General features: G+C 33.9%; 4 protein-coding genes across 7 annotated transcripts; 3 read left to right on the top strand and 1 right to left on the bottom strand.

The window, feature by feature from the left end:
* Positions 1-811: 811 nt before the first annotated feature.
* LOC132600291 (isoaspartyl peptidase/L-asparaginase-like) lies at positions 812-4,091 on the top strand. The gene is made up of 4 exons (XM_060313362.1): positions 812-1,213; positions 2,783-3,016; positions 3,191-3,277; positions 3,493-4,091. The coding sequence occupies exons 1-4, from the start codon at positions 1,052-1,054 to the stop codon at positions 3,952-3,954; spliced, it is 945 nt and encodes a 314-aa protein (XP_060169345.1). The 5' UTR covers positions 812-1,051; the 3' UTR covers positions 3,955-4,091.
* A 2,930-nt stretch (positions 4,092-7,021) lies between these two features.
* On the top strand, positions 7,022-8,298 carry LOC132600319 (subtilisin inhibitor-like). The gene is made up of 2 exons (XM_060313388.1): positions 7,022-7,473; positions 7,893-8,298. The coding sequence occupies exons 1-2, from the start codon at positions 7,401-7,403 to the stop codon at positions 8,111-8,113; spliced, it is 294 nt and encodes a 97-aa protein (XP_060169371.1). The 5' UTR covers positions 7,022-7,400; the 3' UTR covers positions 8,114-8,298.
* A 1,345-nt stretch (positions 8,299-9,643) lies between these two features.
* LOC132600299 (ADP,ATP carrier protein ER-ANT1) lies at positions 9,644-14,155 on the top strand. Of its 4 annotated transcripts, XM_060313367.1 has the most exons (5): positions 9,644-9,809; positions 10,423-10,486; positions 10,554-10,839; positions 12,393-12,764; positions 13,294-14,155. In XM_060313367.1, exons 2-5 carry the CDS (start codon positions 10,431-10,433, stop codon positions 13,603-13,605), a joined length of 1,026 nt encoding a protein of 341 aa, XP_060169350.1. In that variant the 5' UTR covers positions 9,644-9,809; positions 10,423-10,430; the 3' UTR covers positions 13,606-14,155. The 4 variants fall into 4 exon arrangements, with proteins under 4 accessions (XP_060169350.1, XP_060169355.1, XP_060169360.1 ...); XM_060313372.1 differs by lacking the exon at positions 10,423-10,486 and having other exon boundaries at positions 9,648-9,809; XM_060313377.1 differs by lacking the exons at positions 9,644-9,809; positions 10,423-10,486 and adding an exon at positions 10,000-10,024.
* Positions 14,156-14,817: 662 nt separating this feature from the next.
* LOC132624037 (uncharacterized) lies at positions 14,818-16,889 on the bottom strand. Its single transcript, XM_060338898.1, has 3 exons — positions 16,102-16,889; positions 15,911-15,996; positions 14,818-15,231 (listed from the first exon to the last, which is right to left on the bottom strand). Exons 1-3 carry the CDS (start codon positions 16,427-16,429, stop codon positions 14,953-14,955), a joined length of 693 nt encoding a protein of 230 aa, XP_060194881.1. The 5' UTR covers positions 16,430-16,889; the 3' UTR covers positions 14,818-14,952.
* Positions 16,890-20,638: the final 3,749 nt, after the last annotated feature.

Below are 20,638 nucleotides of genomic sequence, written 5' to 3' on the forward strand. Positions count from 1 at the left end.
TAGCCAATGTTTTCTTCTTTAATGAGTCTTATATGTTGCGAATTTAAATTAGTCTGATTGAAATTTTAAAATGAATACTGAATATCGGATAAAAAACAAAAGAAATCCAAGGTGCATATATTAAAGCAAGTATTCATCTTTTGGTACATGCAATAATTCATCATCTTTCTCGTAGCTCCTTTAAAAGCATGAGTATTTTCCATTTAAACTATGAGCTCATTTGGATTGGCTTATAAGTTGGTCAAATCAGCTTATAAGTCATTTTAACTTATTGGCAAAAATAGAAAATAGCTTAAACTAAGTTAAAAAGTGCTTAAAATAAGCCAAAATCAAGAAGTTGCTCAACTCGAACTTATTTTTTTTTTGCTTAAAAGTCATATTGGTTTGACCAATAACTTTACCCTTTTATCTCTTATATTTTATGTTAATTTCAATACTATCCTTACTTCTAAAAACCCTTTAAACATTTTTATTCAAACACGTAACTGCTTATTTATAAAATAACTTTCAGCAACGTAAAAGTACTTCGGCTAATCCAAATGGGTTCTATATAGAATGTGTATATTGCCTTTCATAGTTGGTATAGTGCTTTCAGATAAAAGTATTTTGAAAACTAATGAAGAAGGAATGCACATTTCCTGTTAGCTTAGCTGTCGTTGGATAGAAGAAGTACTACTTCTAGAAGTTTGTGTTGAAAAAATCACCACACAACAAAGAAAGAAGGGAAAGAATTGCACGAATGAGTGAGCTAAATTACTAATTTATCCTTGATCGTTCATCCTACGGCTCTTCTATGTAATAAGTAGTAGAAGTAATGTTATCAGCTGACATTATTGGAGAAAGAAGCTTACCATTTAGAGAGGAAAATATTAGTTTAAACCTCGAAAAGGGGAGACGTTAACGGACCGATTCATCCTCCAAAAACCAGGGCTAATCAACTAGTAGTAGTTTATTCAACATATGAACAAAAACCACAATCCATAACTAAAGCACGAGAAGCAACGTTATTCTGACGTGCTATAGTAATTAATATTGGTGAGTACATGCATATATGGGTTGGGCAATCGCATTGCACGGTGGTGCTGGTGACATTCCCCGTGATCTTCCACTGGAGTTGCGTGAACTCAGAGAATCCTGTCTCCACCGTTGCTTAGACATCGCCATTGACGCTTTTAATGCCCGCAAATCACCTTTGGACATTGTTGAACTTGTGGTATGTATATTACTACTTCTCTAGTTTTTTGTCTACTTTAGTTTTATTTCAACCTATTATCATTTATTCGCAGAGTGTAATTGTATGTTAATTCCTTGATTTGGACATAAATTCCATTCCCACACAAAAGTGGTACTAATTTCTTTTATTACAGTAATGTTTATCCTTTGTATCGAACATGACCAGATCTATGATTTAAATATGGTTGGTATGTTTGTATAATTTGGGTTTGAGAGAGGTCAGTGTACCTGCGCTCATAGCTTATATGATGGGTGGCCGTTGACCTTAAATTAATACTCCTATTAACTTCTTTGAGGAAATAAATCTTGTAAATAATAGAACTATCATGTTAAAGGTCTCAAAGAAGATACCAAAGATTGCTCCTTTATCATTCTCTCAAGGATTTGCTATGGGATGCTTTAGCTCCCGTTTGACCATAGATTTTGGGAGCATATTTTGAAAATTTGTTTTCAAATTCTTGTTTAGCCATAAAGTTTTGACAAATTTTGAAAACAAATAATCAAATCCCAAATTTTTGCTCAAACCTATTTTTGGGCCAAATCTATGCTTTGGCCTTTTAAAAACTTTTAAAAACTACTCCAAACTTTTGTATTTTATAAAAAAAGCCTCATCTATTTATGATCAACTAATTTTATCTATCATGTTCCTCCATTAAAGTCGTATCTATCATATTTCCACAATTAAAGCAGTCTCTTCTATAAAACGAACGAGCTAATTTGTGCCCAAGTAGAAGAAGAAACCCAAGAAAATTGCTTTGCCAACTGTAGAAATCCGTTGCGAAGATAAAAATGGATCTTTGTATTGTAATTTGAATTGTAGTAGCTAGTAAGTGTTTTATTAGCAATTGTCATTAAAATATCATGTTCTGCATAATTTCGGATTAACAAGTATGTATGTTTTACATGGTTGGGTATTCTTGAGAGTTTTTAGAACTTACGAGTACAAATAATGTTTCATGTTTTCCAAAACAAAAAGTGAAATATGTTTTGAAAAACTATGGCCAAACACATTTTCAAAACTTGAAAAATTTCACCTAGATCAAATTTTTCAAAACTTTTTTGGGAATCTATGGTCAAACACTAGCTTAATTTGTCATAACCCCTCAATAGCATGTTGAGTACCCTAAAATGTGGCTTGTTTCTGTGGAAACAGTTTTGGATGATGTTCTGCCCTTACACACTCCTTCAGATTGTTGAATGAATATATGCATTTTTATTTGCAAGTCTACTCCTAGCTGATACTTTTCCAAGTCCATAGCTAGGCTGACCACATAAGCTAGTGGCAGATCTAGAATATATGTGCATTTTGCTAGGACTATATATGTGTATGAGAAAATTGACACATAAATAACAGATGACACATAAATAACAGAACCTGCTGACTCTAAATCCTGAATTCATCACACAAATAACATTGATATTCTATGAATGCAATGAGAACCATGGGCAACTTCACGGTACTCTAAGTTTGTGGATCAGAAGCTTCTGGTTTTTGTATACTGTTGCCAAATAGTAGTGATACTGAAAGAATATAACTTGAATCAAACAGGTGCGAGAACTGGAAAATGACCCACACTTCAATGCTGGTAGAGGTTCGGTCTTGACCGACAATGGCACCGTAGAAATGGAAGCTTGCATCATGGATGGAACTACAAAGAAATGTGGAGCTGTTTCTGGCCTCACCACAGTTGTTAATGCTGTATCTCTGGCTAGGCTAGTCATGGAGAAAACTCCACATATATATCTTGCATTTGAGGGTGCAGAAGCATTTGCTAGGGAACAGGTTTGTGATAAATTTTCATTAGCTTATTCTCTTTCCAGACATCCCAAATAAATTTGAGACAGTGGCATTTGCCTAGTACCTTGACTAAATTAATTTCATAGTTAGCAGTAATTAAACTCTTCTTAGGTTTGTGAAAAAGTATGCTTGGTTAATTGTGGTAATTTTGTTATCTAGGGGGTTGAAACCATAGACTCGAGGCATTTTATCACTCCGAAAAATATTGAGAGATTGAAACAAGCAAAAGCAGCTAACAGCGTTCAGGTTTGCTGCCTCATCTCATCAATTTCATTGTCGTTGCTGCAATGTGGCATCTTCGTGTTTGATTAGACCTTGAATTTCACTTGCATCGATATTGAATGAAGTTTTTCTTTCTCTTTATATACAGTATTATGTATGATTCGTCATGTTTTGTGCTAACATCCAGTGATTCTCAGCCCCGGAGTTAAAGACTAAAGTGTATGCTACCAATTTTTCAGGTTGATTATACACAGCCTATACCAATAGTTGATGAACCACCAGTTCCCAATGGGGATAGCCAAATTGGGACAGTAGGATGTGTAGCTGTCGACAGTTCTGGAAATTTAGCGGCTGCTACGTCTACTGGAGGACTAGTGAACAAGATGGTTGGTAGAATAGGAGATACCCCCCTTGTTGGTGCTGGGACATATGCAAATAAATTCTGTGCAGTGTCTTGTACAGGCAAAGGAGAAGAAATTATCCGCTCGACTGTAGCAAGAGATGTGGCTGCTCTAATGGAATACAAAGGGCTAACTCTGAAGGAAGCAACAAATTACGTTATAAAAGAATGTACACCACAAGGGACTACTGGCTTGATTGCTGTGTCTGCCACAGGGGAAGTTGTTACACCATTTAATACCACTGGCATGTTTAGAGCTTGTGCTACTCAAGATGGAAGATCAGAAATAGGAATTTGGTAACTTCGAATTTATTTTGTTGTATTTGCTTTGCTTTTAACAATGCTTAGTTGAGGCGTTTGTGTATTTCCTCAAAGTTAGAGACATTGAAGATGTTCCTTCATATTTACTTAGATTTTATTTCAATAGCTACTTGCAAATGCTTTCCTTGCCTTTTTTTTCTTGATTTTGCAACAATGATCTCATGGGAGCTATTCATTACTCAATATCTACACTATTCCTTATTGCTCCATCTGTAATTCAAACACCAGCGAGTTATGAAAGAGAGTGTGTATAATGGAGTCATAATTGGGCTAATTGTTATTTTCAAATAATGAAAACCAGAGGCGGATCCAGACTTTAAATTCTAGGGGTTCAATCTTAAGATTTTTAGTATTGAACCCATTATATTCTTAAAGTTATGGGTTCATATCTACTATTTATTACAATTCAAATAATTTTTTACACATAAACTTATGCTTCACGACGAAAGTTACGGGTTCAATTGAACCCCCACTTACTATGCTACAAACGCCACTGATGAAAACATAATGAGATATTTATAGATATAGAATATGCGGCCAACTATTGAGGACATGATGCGTTTTGAGTCCGGAACCTTTTTAACCCAAAAAATAACTTTTGGAACCAAATTAATCCTTTAAAAAAAAAAAAAAAAAAAACTATTCTGTGCGTGAAATCCTCTTTCCCCCAACCCCAACCTTTATTATTTGGAAATCAAACTCAAAATTAAGTTTTTTTCCGTACTTTGACAGAAGATTAGTCACGTTTCAAAACATCGGAATATAAATATTTTATATAGAACTTAATATTTTTTTAGCTTAAAATAATGTCAGCTCATTACATCAAGTATACATATATGTTTGGATCGTCATTTTATGGGTTGTAAAGTGTCTTGAAGTAAGTTTGGAAACTTGTTATCTTTAAGTTTTTTTTTTTGTACTTTGACCGAAGATTACTCACGTTTCAAAACCTCGGAATATAAATATTTTATATAGAACTTAATATTGTTTGTAGCGTACAATAATATCGGCTCATTACATCAAGTATACATGTACATTTGGATCGTCGTTTTAGGGGTTGTAAAGTACTCCGAAATAAGTTTGAAAACTTGTTATATTTATGTTTAAGTATCATATTTTATAAAGTTTTGATTAATCTCTTTTGTTTTATTCCCAAAGCTATGAAAGTACTTTTCTGGTTCAACAAAAATAGAAAGAAAAAATTACTCTGCTTTTTATTAGGTTATTTTTTTCTTTTATATCTTTTTTATTTCGTTATTGTATTGTGTAATCCGCACCTTTTGAACGTGCAAAACTAAATATAATATTTAAAAATAATTCATCCAATACGAGATGTTCATAATAATTGAAAAATATTTAATTCCATTAGCAACGAAATACATCATTAAGAATGCATATTTACCAAGTTTGATTAAATTGTTGAGTTAGATTTTCCAGCGGCACCTGGCCATTCAAAATGTCCCCGTAAGAACTAATATCTCCATAAGTGTTAACTTGACTGGATTGTTCTTGAGGGACCTCTTGGGCATCTTTTCAACAAACATCTCAAGAACATTAATGACGACTAAATGTTTAGATCCAAGTGGGATTCAGACTGTGAAATGTCCAATGAAAATTAATATTTTTCTTATAATAAGGTAAGTAGGTAGGGTCATAAAGACACCCCCCAGGGTAGTTGGGGGTTTGCAACTATATAGGTAGCCCTTTCTTTTGTTATTATTAGACTACAACGTATTCAATGTCGAATAGTAGAAATGCAACTTAGTCTTTACTCCTTCCAAAAGAACTAAACAACAGTAATGATGAGAGTTCAAATCATAGCAATTTGTATTTTTATTTTATGATGAAGTCATCAATTTGAATTAGTTTGGCATGTTTTTAATTTGCTTTTATTATTAAAGTCTATTATTAATTGACAATTTAACAAAGAAACATAAATAAATTAGTACATAAAGGGTGCGGATTACATTATAGGGGAAAATGTACAACTAGTAAAAAAACATAATCCATAGAAATATTAAACTTAATAAAAAAAATACATATAAATAATAAACAATAACAAGATAGCACAAATAATCTTCCACAATTTAAGTTTTTCTTTCAAAGCTATTTTCTCGTGTTGAGCGTCTCTAAGGTTAGCCTTGAGCAAAATTCATTTTTTTCCAGAAGCGGTGAGCAAGACCTCCAAGAGTTCAATTTTTTCTTCAGCTTCCACATTGCGAGTCCAACTTAGCGGTATTTATAGAGATACGTGAAGTCGCGGTATCTCTATCAAAAAGTGAAATTCTGAACTTCGCTGCCACCGTTTTATCTACGTGAATGTTATCTTACCACCGAAAGTGTTTGCAACTGCCCATATCCTATAAACATTACAAGAAAATCAGTTTTTTAAAGTAAAATATGTAGATAACGTAAAAAAAAAAAGATACTAAAAAATGTAAAAACACTTACTTCGGGCACTTTACAAAGCCAAAAACGGCGATCCGGATTATTTTGGGTCTTTGATGTTTTTAGTTTACAGTAATAACCGCATTCACAAATATAGGGTTGTATAGCAAACTTTGAAGTTTCAAAACTTTGAGACATATTTTTGGGAGTGCAAAAGTGTGTTGAAAGGGTGAAAATGGAGGAAATGAAAGAGAAGAGTATGCTGGAAATGGGAGGTTTCTGGTGGGCTTTTGTTACGCCTTTCACGCACAGATTCTGTGCGTGAAGCCTAATTTGGTTCTTTTTTTTTTATAGGGTTAGTTTGGTTCTAAATATTATTTTTTGGGTTAAAAAAGTTCCGGGCTCGACGCGTTTTAGGATACTTGTCATAAGACAATGACATGTGTCACATTGATTCACCACACTTGTCCAACATAGTGACAAGTCTCAATGGTTGTCTTGTCACTAACCTCCATTTTGTCCAATAAATCGTTGAAATATTTTATTTTGCTAACAAAGCAAAGTTCAACACTAGAAGTTTCGGATTAGTTAAGGTCTCAAAATGAGTATTGGAGAACAAAACAAAAACTAGAGCATTGCTCTAAGCATATTGTTTTATCAAAACTAATTAGATGACAATATTACCTTCATCATCTTGCTTTCAATTTAAGCTTTGTCAAAGTAATTTCAATACGCATGATGCAGAGAATGACAAAGACATTCAGAGAATAAAAAATAAAAAGCTTAAAAAACAAGAGTCAGTTTGATTAGTAGGTACAATCTGCAAGATCAGTTGTACCTTTCAAGACTGGAAGTGGTTATAACTTGTTGGCCGGCAGCCATCGGATATTATTATTTACTCCCATTATTGTAGTCAAGAAATTGAATCGGTGAAACCAAGATATCAAATAGACAAAGACTAGGAAAAAGATAAATAATCTCTGTACTTTAAGCTACAAGCCTATATACTAGGTAGTTCTTTATCTGAAAGTCTGAACCATGGCAGAGGAGCCAAAGAAGGTCCCTGATGAACTTCCTAAAGAATCATCACCAGCCCCATTACCCATTCCTGGTCAGCTGCTCTACCCCTTACTCCTTGTAAACTTTTTTTATATTATGTGTATGTCCAATAATTTAGTATTCAAACTAACTAATTCTAGATCTTGAATTCGCATAAAATCTTAGCCTTATTTGATACTCCCTTTGTCTCAATTTATTTGTCTTAGGCACTATTTAGACAGTCAAAACATTATTTTCTTTGACCATGTTTTTTTAAATACTTCATAATATTTTGAATCGTTAACCATCATGAATTATTGTACTTTTTATGTAGTTTTTTAACTTTATCTCAAAGAAATTGGAAATTCTATATCCGAATTCACACTGAACCTAAATTAGTTTGACCTTCCTGCTCCGGAACCAAGCCAAACAAATTGAAACAGAGGGGGTGGTATTATATTACAATAATTAATAAAGAAAGTTTTGGAACAGATTGGAGTAACCCACCAACGCCAGCTGGGAAAATGTCATGGCCAGAATTACTAGGAGTGGCAGCAGAGGAAGCAGAGAGGAAGATAAAGGAGGAGAAACCAGAGCTGAATGTACATATTATTCCACCTAATTCCATGGTTACTATGGATTACCGTTTAGAAAGGGTTCGTCTCTTTGTGGATGAATCTGGAAAAGTTGCTCAAGAGCCTAGACTTGGCTAATCATATTTCCCAAAAGCAGATTTGTAAACATTGTTGAGAATCAAAGTGCCTCCTTTGATTTTCTCTGTGAATTAATGTTGTACTACTATGTCCAATGTGTGTGTATATGCCTATCCTATCTGGTTGTCTATGGATTATGAATAAAGGTTGGCACTTGAACTATCATGTTCATAGGTTCTTGTTTTTATCTGTTTTCCATACTGTTTTACTTGCTTCATTTATTCGTTGGGCCACGCACTATTACTGAGACAAATAAGCATGTTCTGTGTAATCAAGAATGCATTTGGTGGTAGAATAGTATAGTTTTATGGCCCGGATAAGTCTTTTTGTTCTTGCTAGTCTCTTCTCTGTCATGATTTATTGCCAGTAATGGATTTGATACTCACCATCTATATATGCTCTCAACATTTTCTGTTTTAGTCTGCATCGCTGGTATTGTATTTGTACCCCCATCCATTGTCTCTAACATACAGAGCCAGTCTTATACTACTACTTAATATTTTGGAAGGCAACAAGCCAACAACCAACTATTTTATTAATGGAAAAATTGGTTAGATATTCATATAACGGATAGTATGGAAGGCCACAAATCCGAGGAATTTGGTCATATTACATTTTAGAGGACGTAGCAAAAGTGATAATTGATCTCGTCTTGGTTACACAAGTAGACAAGTGGCTACAAGGGATTCACCTTCCTGGCGGCACATATGACATGGCTTTAGGCAGCAGCACATATTGACCACTATCCATTTATTGGTATATCCCTCTCTCCAACCCTGTTCTTTATACTGATTTATTAGTTAAGTGGTAGAATTTCACATCAAAGATATGTATATGACCTTCAGCCACCACAGAAGGCATCAGATAGTGATACCAAGCACTAACTCTAGCCTTTCAATATAAGAATTGTAACTTTTTTCCCCTTTTTTTCGTCGATGAATTTAAACCTCACAAGTACACTTCCTGTTTTTTTTGTTTTTTTCCCTCTCATCTCCAATTAATAATGAAAAGAGTAATTAGTGTGTGAATAAAGTTCTGCATTAAAAGTTCATAAAATTATTTTATACTCCTTCCTTCTCAAATTACTTGTCGTTTTTATATTTTATACACCCTTAAAAAAAATACTCCGTATTAATTAGTTGGGCTATTTGACTAACTTTAACCTTATTTATGTCTAAGTTATAATATCCCTCCATTAAATGATTATTCTATTTATGTGCCATCTTCATTAATAACAAAATTCTAATAAGGATAAAATGGAGAAAAAATTGAGTCTTGAATTTTTTAAACGATAAATAATTTAAAATAACTATTTTTAATAATCATGATGTGAAAAGATTTCTTAATAATGCAAGGCTATAGAAGAACTAATACATATTTGACCCAATTGACTGGTGAAATGGTGTGAATACCAATTGACTCGTCTGAAAAAAGAAAAGAAAGATAAACATTAGTAGTAAAAGAGGATGACCATAGAGAAATGAAAATAATAATAATAAAAAAAAAAGGATAAAGACAAGAGCGAAGTTTATGGGATTGCACATCAGGACGCCAAAAATAATGTAAGAACGCACGAGAGAACAGACCCCTCACTCATATAATGTAAGACATTCATAAATCTAAAAAAAGAGAAATAGCAAACCACCCTTTTTCTTTCACCTTCCGCCACCTCCCTGGTGGTTGGTGACCTCTTCAGGTAACTTTATTTCTTGTCTTTCTTCATCATGTTGTGTATTTCTGTACATATTTATGCGTCTTTCTATTACCCTTTTGATGGAAGAAGTGTTTTGTTCTTTCTTTTGCTGGATTTATCTCCCTGAATCCCGGATTTCCAGAAAATGTTGATAATGGAGGTGTAAACAGATTTTAATTGACTTATTCAAGAAACCAAGTTGAAGGCAGGCGGTGAAGGTTAATAACAATGACATTATTTGCAAGTTTAAATCTTTATCAATGTAAACCTCGTAAATGGCTTGTTATATGGAATTCATTTTTGTGGAACTTATAGTTTAAAATATGAAGAAATGTCAGCTCTTAGATACAACAATAATAACTACGTCTTGGGTTCATTCAACTATATTAATCTGTTTGGTTAAGTTTGGAAGCCAAAAGTGTTTTTTATAATGCTTATTTTAGGGGGGAAAAAAAATAGTAAGTGTTTTTTAGTAGTAGCATAAGTTGTTTTTCAGAAGCCAAAAAAGTAGCTAACTTTTGGAACCTTGGCCAAGTAAAAGTTGTTGTTCTAATATTGGTAAAAGTGGTTTTCAAATTGATTAAACCAAACACAAATTTTCGCTTGTTGTGTGTAGTTGCTTGTATGATGTTTGTGGTCGTAGATTGGGATCATGATGATAACATCCACCAGGAAAGTAGGTAAGAGGCTTTAAGTTGGAGAGTTCTATTTGTTGAGATGTTTACGTGCCTCGGGTTGCTTTTGCAGGATTAAGGAGAAAAAGTTGGGGCCTAAAATGGAAAATAGATCAGAAAAATTTTCTGTGGATTTTCTGATAGGAGGAACGGCAGCCATTTTAGCAAAAAGTGCTGCAGCACCAATTGAGAGAGTAAAGCTTCTGTTGCAAAATCAGGGAGAATTAATGAAGAGGGGTCAACTCAAGAGACCTTATTTGGGAATTGGTGATTGCTTTCGAAGAGTTTTGCGGGAGGAGGGTTTTTTGTCAATGTGGAGGGGAAACCAGGCCAATGTTATAAGATATTTCCCAACTCAGGTGGCGATTCCTCCTCATTCCTCTATTATTCCTTGTGATGTTAGGGACCGCTATCTTTATATTACTTGACTTTCTATGTCTGTTACTAGCATACTGAACAGTTAGTCTTCATGTTCCACTTTCTCCTGAAAGACACCTAATATTAGATTGATGAGGCCCAACTTATTCATTAAAAATATGTTTACAATCTGATATATTTGTAATGCTTTAGGAAGTTGGCAACTCACTTGAGTTGTCAAACTAGTCAGCGTTCTGCTATTCCTGCTGATAGCCGCTAAGGTTTAAAACATAGTTTTGTTTGCTTCAGCAATCTTGGATTTGCCAAACATTTTCCTTATCCACTGTAAATTATCGCAATCTTTTGCCTTGGACTTGGACAGTTCGTGATGATTACTCTAGTAAGTCATCCTTTACTTGTTTCTGGATTGGATTCACAATGTTCTCTGTATGATTCAGGCCCCTCCCGGTTCCCTGAAGCAAGGTCTTTCTGAGGTGCCCAGCCAACTTCACTGGAAAGCCTACAGCTATTTCGTTAATGCTCGTTAGGATTATACTCATCTGTACATGTGACCTAAGATAGCCATTAACATTTTATACATATGATTATGGTAGCTGCATGTATGTATTTACCAAGGAATACAAATATTCTTGCATTTTGAAACTAAGTGAGAAATATAGGTATTATTATGAAACTAAGGTGAATAAAGAGAATGCCAATAGGCACAGGCTGTGACCGGGTTACTCCATGCTCGTTGGGGTGTTGGGCCATGAAACGATTACTCCATGCTCGTTGAGGACATTTTAGAGCATGCTTTGCATTAATGCAAGTTCGAGCCTGGAGTTTACTGTATAAATATTGGTTACTCCTATTCATTCTAACTTAGCACTTTCTGGGCAGCCCTCCGTAGACTCAACACACCAGTTCCTCAAGCAGATGTACTAAATATCACTAGATGCAATATGTTCTTCTCATAGCTTAGTCTGAATGGAAAATTACTGTTTACTGTTGCGTCAGATGTACTATAGAAGAGTATGGTATGCATATTATCTATTAGATTTCCGCCTAGAAGATTGCTCATACACCTTTACAACAAAGAAGAAATCCGTGATTTCTGCTGTTATTATTGTGCTGGGATGCGTTCGGTCAAGCTACATTCATCTCAAGTACTTAGGGGGGATATTGCTGAGTTTTGATTGAAATAAGGCTGTTAATGCCGAAATATACTGCATATGCGGTGCACTCAATCTATAATAAAGTCCTCGTGCATCACTCAAATAGTCTAATGCATTGCTTTTCCTTTTTGTTTCATCTATCAGTGCTTTGCTTTACATCCGCAAAAGGATAGTCCTCTTCAGTCTTCACAATTGCATCAAGTGCAAAAATGAATATAGTATCAAATAATTTATGGGAATGTTTCTGTATTTAAATCTTAATATTGTAAATTATAATTATGTCTTCATATGCATTTTTTTTTATCAGTAAATTCTCATAGATAGCATTTTCAATCTTTCAACTAATATTTGCTGTGCTTACACAATTGTTTGTTTCATAGGCTTCCAACTTTGCTTTCAAAGGTTACTACAAGAACCTTTTTGGATATTCAAAAGAGAAAGATGGATATGTCAAGTGGTTTGCAGGCAATGTGGCTTCCGGTAGTGCTGCTGGAGCAACTACTTCCATGTTCCTTTATCACTTGGACTATGCAAGGACTCGGCTAGCAATGGATGCTCACCATTGTCCACTTCATGGTAAACGTCAATTTAAGGGGCTAATAGACGTTTACGGTAAGACATTGTCAAGTGATGGAATTGTTGGCCTCTATCGGGGTTTTGGGGCCTCAATTATGGGAATAACCCTCTACCGAGGCATGTACTTTGGGATCTATGACTCCATGAAACCAATTGTTTTAGTTGGACCCTTAAAGGTAAGTTAGATTCCTACTGATTGGATTTTTTCTCTTTGTTATTGCACCATTTCCTTCTTTTCATTGTAGTTCACCCAACATACTAAAACCCTAAACAGCTTGAGCCTGTGTATGACTTGAAACATTACTTGCTATTTGTTGGTTTTTATAAGATAGTGCATCAATAAAAGATTAAAAATAATTGAAATTTTCTCTCAACTTAAATCAAGCATAGAGGGCTTTAAATAGCCAACTAAAAAACAGAAATCTGCAGAATAATTTCGAAAACCTAAAATATCTCAACAACCTAATCTATCTGACAGAAATTTAAATTTATATAAAACTCCTACAACTAAATTACTTATTATTCTAGTAAATCAGCTGTAACAGAATCAATTTTCAACACTATTTACATTAAGTTATGCGGTATTTGTGGGGAGGGAGCAGGGAGGGAAAATTTGTTATGGTGCTGATCTTCTTTAACAAGGGACAAGCATATGGCCGGTTAAAGTATGGCTGAACTAATCTCAACATTCGTTTGTATACACAGGACAATTTTCCTGCCAGTTTCATGTTGGGTTGGAGCATAACCACTTTCTCTGGAGTCTGTGCCTACCCATTTGACACTGTCCGCAGAAGAATGATGCTAACTTCAGGACAAGAAACAAAGTATAGGAACTCCATGCATGCACTCCGCGAAATAATACGCGTTGAAGGTTTTGCTGCACTTTTTAGAGGAGTAAGCGCAAACATGCTTTATGGTGTGGCAGGGGCTGGAGTACTTGCAGGGTATGACAAATTACACCAAATTGTATATAGACCGAGTCTCATAGAGCCTTCAACAAATAAGAGCTTTGCATGAATACTGTATATGTATACAACACTAATTTGATGCATATGGAGGGATGAGTTGTTAACAGAAGCAGTGGCGGCAGCATTCATTTCACCAACAAACACAAGAGAACAACAACATGCAGGAACAAATGTTGTAGTTCCATTAATATGAAGTTCATCGCTTGTGCTACTGTAGACTACTCACTTAGATGCTGTGGACCATTTGAACAGAATAATGAAGTGCAGTGGCATACACGATTACACCATGAAGGAGACTTGGTTGCATCAGACTATTGTCTATACCCTCTTTAACTTTTTTGTTTTGAAGCTTGGAAAGAGTTCCCATGTGCATATACAAGAGAAAACAAGGCAGAAGAATTGAAACAAGGGCCTCCATCCTGTATTTTCTGTACAGTCCATTCTAAACTTTGTTTCTTCTTCTTTTTTTTTTTTTTCACCCCCAACTCCCGGTGAAATTAACCATTGGTACTGTAGGCTTTCTTTTTCTTTAGACAATTATGTTGAAAGTGCAAATATTAGATCAATTCACTTGTATAAATACATCGTTTTCCTTGGCATGATGTGATTCTGTTGTGGTGTTAATATCTTCACTTTCGTGATACTAGCTCCAGCTGAAGTTTGCTTTATTCTTGCTTAGTGGTTGCTTTTGTTCTTCTGAGTTCTGACCTTGCTATAATGAGATTACCAGATTGTCTACTTGAATTGTTTCTCAACCATACTTTCTTGCTTTACTTTTGGATTTGTCTTTGTTATTGCTTCTTTCTTACACATCTTTTCAAGTTTCTCATTCTGGTTTCCTATAGTCTAATTTTGCGAGAGAAAACAACCTTGGGCAGTGAGGGTTGTTGAAATTAGTACTTGATCGTGTGTACAAAAAAACAATTACAGCACAACCTGTGTTTTTATAATTTATTGCTAGTTTTTCTATCATCTTGCAGGTACGCATAATCGGGTCCAGGTAGGACTCGGAGCGTGGAATAAACTACCCTCTCTGTGTTTATACCAAATCCAATAGTTTACTATGGTTAAATGGTAGATTGAAGTGATAACATATGTTACTTAACTACGATTTTGGAGATACGGGTGCATATGAAAGATACTTGTCAAATGTGTATTGGTTTGGTTTAAATACTGGAGTGAATAAATTTTCTCTCTGTGGGCGTTTTAAGGTTCTGACCGATCTGATACCTATATATGCCAATTATCTCGACCCAGGAAGAACAGAAAATATTCATGTCGAAATGAAAATAATTATTTTCTTTTGCAGCTAAGTGCTTCCTGCACAGGACAACAGAATCAAAATAGAACTTGCAAGAACCAAAAAGGTGGATTGAATCATCAAAATTAAGTTCCATTAAGCCAAAAGCCAAAAGTTCTTATGACGCTTAGTAGTAATCAGATACCCAGACTTGCTGCTCTTCCTTCTCACAGCAATTGTCATGCAGTTTGCTTTTTGAATACAATATTCCACAACTCTACTTGACTTTTTCCTTGACCATATCCTTAGCAGGCGCCACATTATCGATCTTTTCCTCTGTCCTAACACCAGTAAAGACACCTTATGTTTCTTTGCTTCTTCAACAATCACAGGCCCTTTCTCTTTTCCTTCTTGCATTACAATCTCCACTTGCACCTAATGTGATGCAGATAATGAAATAGTTAGCAGCTGATTGAATTCTAAGGACTTCTCTTTCAAAATAAGAAAGTCACTGTGACTTAAAGATGTTAGACTTAACCAACCCAAAGACACTCTAAAAATGGGGGTACTTTCAATTTGGGCCGATCTTTCATGGTTTTTCTAAAAGTTTCATGTCATTTAGAGTATCTACATCATAAACGTGGGACTTTGTCGGTACATCCAACCAAATAATCTGAATGATTATTTTGATAGGATCACTTTGGAGTAAGATTTTTCCCGTTAACCTTGCACACTAATTGACTCGGGTGGATTAAAAATAGGAAGAGGGTCAAATTTGCCGCTTTACTATGCGAAAAGGATCGATTTTACTCTCCAATATACTATCCCTACAGAAATACCACCGCCATTACTTATATGGTTCAAATATACCCTCCTTCGTTAGGGATATCCAGCGTGAACACTCAAGTGACACTGACATTTTGATGATGTGAACACCGCGTGGCATGCCACCTCAACGCCCTAGTATATTTTACCCCTCCCCTCCCCTTGGCTTCTTGATCCACTGTTAAGTTTCCATATAATTTGATTCTGAAGCTACAGAATATTTTAGGTGAACCAGGTTCTATCGATCAAAAGCTAATATACTAATTCATTGCAATTTAAATATACTTACTCCTGGTTTCCTTGTCTGGCACATATTTTTCATGGAGAAAAGAAGTTCATACGCCTTCTGATTAATTTCGCTGTTGGCTTTTTCACCTACAACATATTAAACAGAACATAATAAGTACTTATCAAATAAAGAACCGTTTCATATGTGTTGGATTCGCTGAGGGTTAAAGGAAGAGTAACAAAAGTTTTTACCTTCTTTTGAAATCTTGCCAACATAGAGAAGAATAACAGTATCCTGACTTTGGACAGTATGAGACAGTGCCCATTGCAAAGCACAATTGGCATCAAGACTAGGATCTACCACAACCATTACTCTGTTATTATTATTGCCACTACTCTCAGAATCCGTCCTCGAATCAACGCTGTTAAAGCTCATTTCCGTGCTGCTACATTTGCTATCAGTGTCATTGAATTTGATCAAGCCCGTCTTCTTGTAAGGTTGAGGAGGAGAACGGGCTCGAATACTGGCCACTGCTCGGGTCCTGCAGAATCCAGGCAACTTTGCACGGAACTTATTCATCCTTATAACCAATTCCAAGTGAAAATAGCTGAAACACAGTACTTGCTTATATTTATGGCTAATGGAGAGGACTGAGAAACAGGGTGAATTTTACTAGGTGTTCTCCAACTAAGGAACCAATGTAGTATCTGTATTTGATTGTAATGTGTAGTACGTGGAGAGGGGAGTCTTGACTTTGTATATATGTGATGAATAGTGACATAAGTTAGAGGATTAAAAAGTCATGCCAATCATTTTCAGGAATCTGTTTATATCTTTGGATTTTCCAAATGTGGGGTTTTGGTTCTTGACGTGCCTACCATGAAGTGGTGGTAGACTCAATAATGACTGGTTGTAGAATTCAAGATCAGTAAAGCTGGGGAGTTGTAATAGCGCTTTCAGTTTCATAGCATTAAATATTGTTGTCAGGCCCATTTGTTTTAAGGATTCGAATTGTATACACTTACAGAAAAAAAAAAATTATATTTTCAATATAATTTAACCTGCTATAGCATATCCCTTACCATTTGGCATTTGTTCTACAATTTCAATCTATGTTCAATAAATAACAATAACATACCCAGTAGAATCTCATAAGAGAGTTTTGGGAGGGTAAAGTGTACGCAGATCTTACCTCTACCTTTGAGAGGTAGAGAGGTTGTTTTCGATAGACTCTCAAGTTAGGATAAAGCAAAAAACAAAACAGGTCAAAAAGAGAAAAGGAACACTAACTACACCAAAATAGAGTTTCTTAAAATTAATTATTTTGACCTTGACCTGATTAAGTAATTTTTTTATTTTTTTTTTGCACTATAAATGCATAGAGTTTAAACTTTTATCATATAAAAATATTTGAATGTAGGAAAGCCAGCAGAGACCATTCATTTGTCATTCTAGAAATATGAATGCAGGAAAGCTAAGGCGGCAGGAAAGCCAAACCAGCACAGACCAACTACGCCTCTCCCCACTCGTTGAAATACTTCTTGGTAGGTCCAAGTTATCATTAATTCTAAGCCTTGTGTATCACTTCACTTGGTTTTTTTCCTTTTTATTTATATAACTGATGGTTGTCCTGATCAGCTCGCGCACCTCCACTAATTCTATTGACTATTTGCACCTCTCACCAGCATAGGTGTCTGATAACTCTATTTAGGAGCAGGGCCACCACTCGAGTTACGGTTCAGCAAAACCTAGTAATTTTGACTCAAACATTGTATTTGTATTTAAAAATTTATTCAATATGTACAAATCATCCGTCCAAAATTCAAAAAGTAAAAAAATTGTGATCCAAACTCATTAAATCAAAAATTTTGGCTCCGCCTTTAACTCTGTTCACCAAAACTTGAACAAATCATAACCAAAAGAAACCACTTAATACTTTTATCTCCATTGAAATTTAAATCTTAAACCCCATAGTTCTCCGCTCGCTCCAATTAACCACAGAAAATTAGTCGAAACCACAGTAAAAGTTGATTTTTCGCTTGAATTATTTGTAGGAAGTTAGGATCATTTCTTAGCAAAAGAAGTTTTTCTTGCCATTCTACCCTTTCTTTTGCAAGGAAAAAAGATTATAAAATTTTAGTTATTTGGATGTTGGGATATAGACAGATCAAAGATTTATAACTCCTAATATACATATTTTAATAACATCTCTAAAATTACCGCATGATGAGTGACTGAGTTCGAGCTTAAACATTGGATCCGCTTTGTATTGATTGCGGAGGATAAGTGGGATGGATTAAACAATTTAGGGTAAACGTATGTAAGATTTATTCTTTGGATAAAATTATATTATTATAAGATCAAAATTTGGATTGGTTTGTTTAGAATCACTGGCAGCCATTTCGGAACAAAAAAAAAAATTATTGTAACTACAGGTGTGAGGCTCACACAACTAGGATCAATTATTTGAGGTTTATTTTCTTTAAAGTGAAGCCAAAATTTATGGACCCAAAAACATAAGATTTGATCAATCAACTTGTGAAATAAAAAAAAATCTCACACAACTGAAAAATAATAAAAAAATTAGATATTTTAAATTTTCAGAATGTGCTTCCACAGCCATTTTTTAAATCGTAGGATCCATTTTTGTGGATCCGTACGTACGAAATATGGTTAAATACGTATGATTTCTGAAAGTTTTGTCCCTTCCAAGGGAAAGTCAACTTTATTGGCTAAAGCTGTTGTTTAATAATGAGTATTAATTCCCTACGTGTCAAGAATTTATAGCTTAATTATATTCCATGTTGCTCCTTCCGTACAATTTTAGTTGTTCATTTTTTACTATGCACACCTCTTAAAAAATGATAATAAATAAAGTGTATAATTTATTAATATATTTATATTAATTGGTGCATATTTTTATTGAATTTGAAAAAATTATTTAAAGTGAGTATTTAATACTATGGATAAAACGAAAAAAAAGATATTATCTTGTCTTGATATGCTAAAAATGACAAATAAAAATGAAAATTTATTTTTAAAATACTGAATAAATAAAATTAAACGAAGGGAGTATATTTTAAGCTTTTAATTGCTTGGGTATCAATCAAAAGCCATAACCCATTATTTCAATTCATGAATTGCATGCATTTCTCTGTCTCCTGTGTGCCGTCTAATCTTGCCCTTGTCCCTTTTGTTTTGTTTTTTTTTTTTTTTTTTTTTTTTGGGAGGGGGAGGGTAAATAAATTCGCCAAAAGTTGGTGGTATGTCAGACTCAATATCATCTAACTTACTTTTTTATTCCAACTTGGAATTCTAGAAGAGAACCCACTCTTCGTGTAAATCACTTTTTAAGGAGTAATTAATAAAGGGTCTACCAAACTGATGACGACCTTTACAAGTTGCTTAAAAATGAATTATGTTATTCTCAGTCCAAATAAAAATTAGAAATTATAATGTGGGGTGGAGGAGGGGATAACTGACGATTTTGTACCAGCAAGAAATGTGTCAATTATTATTATTACTAGATGGTCTATGCCCGTGCTGCGTATGGGCCCAACACTTTAGATTATAGTGCATCTATGTGTATGTAGTTGTCTTTGAATAGTGATTATATATATATATATATATATATATATATTATGTTCAAAGCACGATTAATATAACATTGTAGTTTGTGCTCCGTATCTAAAACATTATTATATTAACGTTTGCTACGAATACAAAATTGGCAAATTTATTAATATTTTTTTAAAGAGAAGACTTGTTTAAAAGGAAACTATTTTCCTCTCTTTGACATAAAACAATAGCAATATTTAAGCATCAGTTGATACTTTCAATTTTAATTCGATTAATTTAAAGGTGTAAAATACTTATTATTTTTTATCAAATTTTGATTTGGATAATTCTAATTCAAATTATTAAATTAATTTTACATGTTTAAAACGAAATAAAGTAGAAATTAATTTTCTATTTAAACGAAGAAATATTATTTTTTAATTTTTGGTAAATATTCTCGGTTTAACTCATTTTACTTGTCATGTTGTCTTTTGCATGGTTTTTTTAAGAAAACGTCGATTAGAATTATAATTTGACTAATTTACCTTATTAATTATTTGATCTCCAGTTGATATTTTTTTTTACGACATTAATCTCTTTTCACATTTATTAGAGTAAGAATACAAATAAAAAAATAATTAAATTCTATCTTATTTTAAAATATAAATATATTTATTTTGGTAAACATAACAAATAAATGACATGGCGGAATAACAAATATAACAGTTTAATATCTAGATTAAATCTCAGGCTAATATAAAAAAAAAATTTGTATGGTTTGACTACTTAACCTTTTGAAGAAAAGCAATTTTATTTGCTCCCGCTAATGGATTGATACATATACTATGTTCAAAACACGATTAATATAACATTTTAGTTTGTGCTCCGTATCTAAAACTTTATTATATTAGTGTTTGCTACGAATACAAAGTCTGCACTTTTTTTTTAACATTATATTTTTTTTAATATGGGGTTCACTTTTTTTTTTTTTTTTTTTTATATTGCTTGATTTTAATAATATGGGGTCCACTTTTTTTTCCCATGAGTTTGGAGATGGTGAGTTCCACTTTTTTTCTTCCTTTTTTTTTATTGCTCGGTGTTATTTAGTATGGGGCCCACCCCCTTTTTTTTTAAGGGACAACGGACGACGAACCCATGCTTTATATAGTTTCTTCTTTTTTTATTTTTATTTTTTATATTGCTTGGTGTTGTTTAGTATGAGGCTCACCC

Source organism: Lycium barbarum, chromosome 1 (assembly GCF_019175385.1).
Source record: "Lycium barbarum isolate Lr01 chromosome 1, ASM1917538v2, whole genome shotgun sequence".
Taxonomy (NCBI): domain Eukaryota; kingdom Viridiplantae; phylum Streptophyta; class Magnoliopsida; order Solanales; family Solanaceae; genus Lycium; species Lycium barbarum.

Bases quoted from the DNA above. Each gene is read 5' to 3' on its own strand.
- LOC132600291 (XM_060313362.1), top strand. From the start codon at position 1,052: ATGGGTTGGGCAATCGCATTGCACGGTGGTGCTGGTGACATTCCCCGT. The intron at 1,214-2,782 runs GTATGTATATTA...TGAATCAAACAG, and splicing joins TGGACATTGTTGAACTTGTG to GTGCGAGAACTGGAAAATGA. The intron at 3,278-3,492 runs GTTTGCTGCCTC...CCAATTTTTCAG, and splicing joins AAGCAGCTAACAGCGTTCAG to GTTGATTATACACAGCCTAT.
- LOC132600319 (XM_060313388.1), top strand. From the start codon at position 7,401: ATGGCAGAGGAGCCAAAGAAGGTCCCTGATGAACTTCCTAAAGAATCA. The intron at 7,474-7,892 runs GTCAGCTGCTCT...GTTTTGGAACAG, and splicing joins AGCCCCATTACCCATTCCTG to ATTGGAGTAACCCACCAACG.
- LOC132600299 (XM_060313367.1), top strand. From the start codon at position 10,431: ATGATGTTTGTGGTCGTAGATTGGGATCATGATGATAACATCCACCAG. The intron at 10,840-12,392 runs GTGGCGATTCCT...TTTGTTTCATAG, and splicing joins TAAGATATTTCCCAACTCAG to GCTTCCAACTTTGCTTTCAA. The intron at 12,765-13,293 runs GTAAGTTAGATT...TTGTATACACAG, and splicing joins TTTTAGTTGGACCCTTAAAG to GACAATTTTCCTGCCAGTTT.
- LOC132624037 (XM_060338898.1), bottom strand. From the start codon at position 16,429: ATGAATAAGTTCCGTGCAAAGTTGCCTGGATTCTGCAGGACCCGAGCA. The intron at 15,997-16,101 runs GTAAAAACTTTT...AATATGTTGTAG, and splicing joins TGGCAAGATTTCAAAAGAAG to GTGAAAAAGCCAACAGCGAA. The intron at 15,232-15,910 runs GTAAGTATATTT...GCATCACATTAG, and splicing joins GCCAGACAAGGAAACCAGGA to GTGCAAGTGGAGATTGTAAT.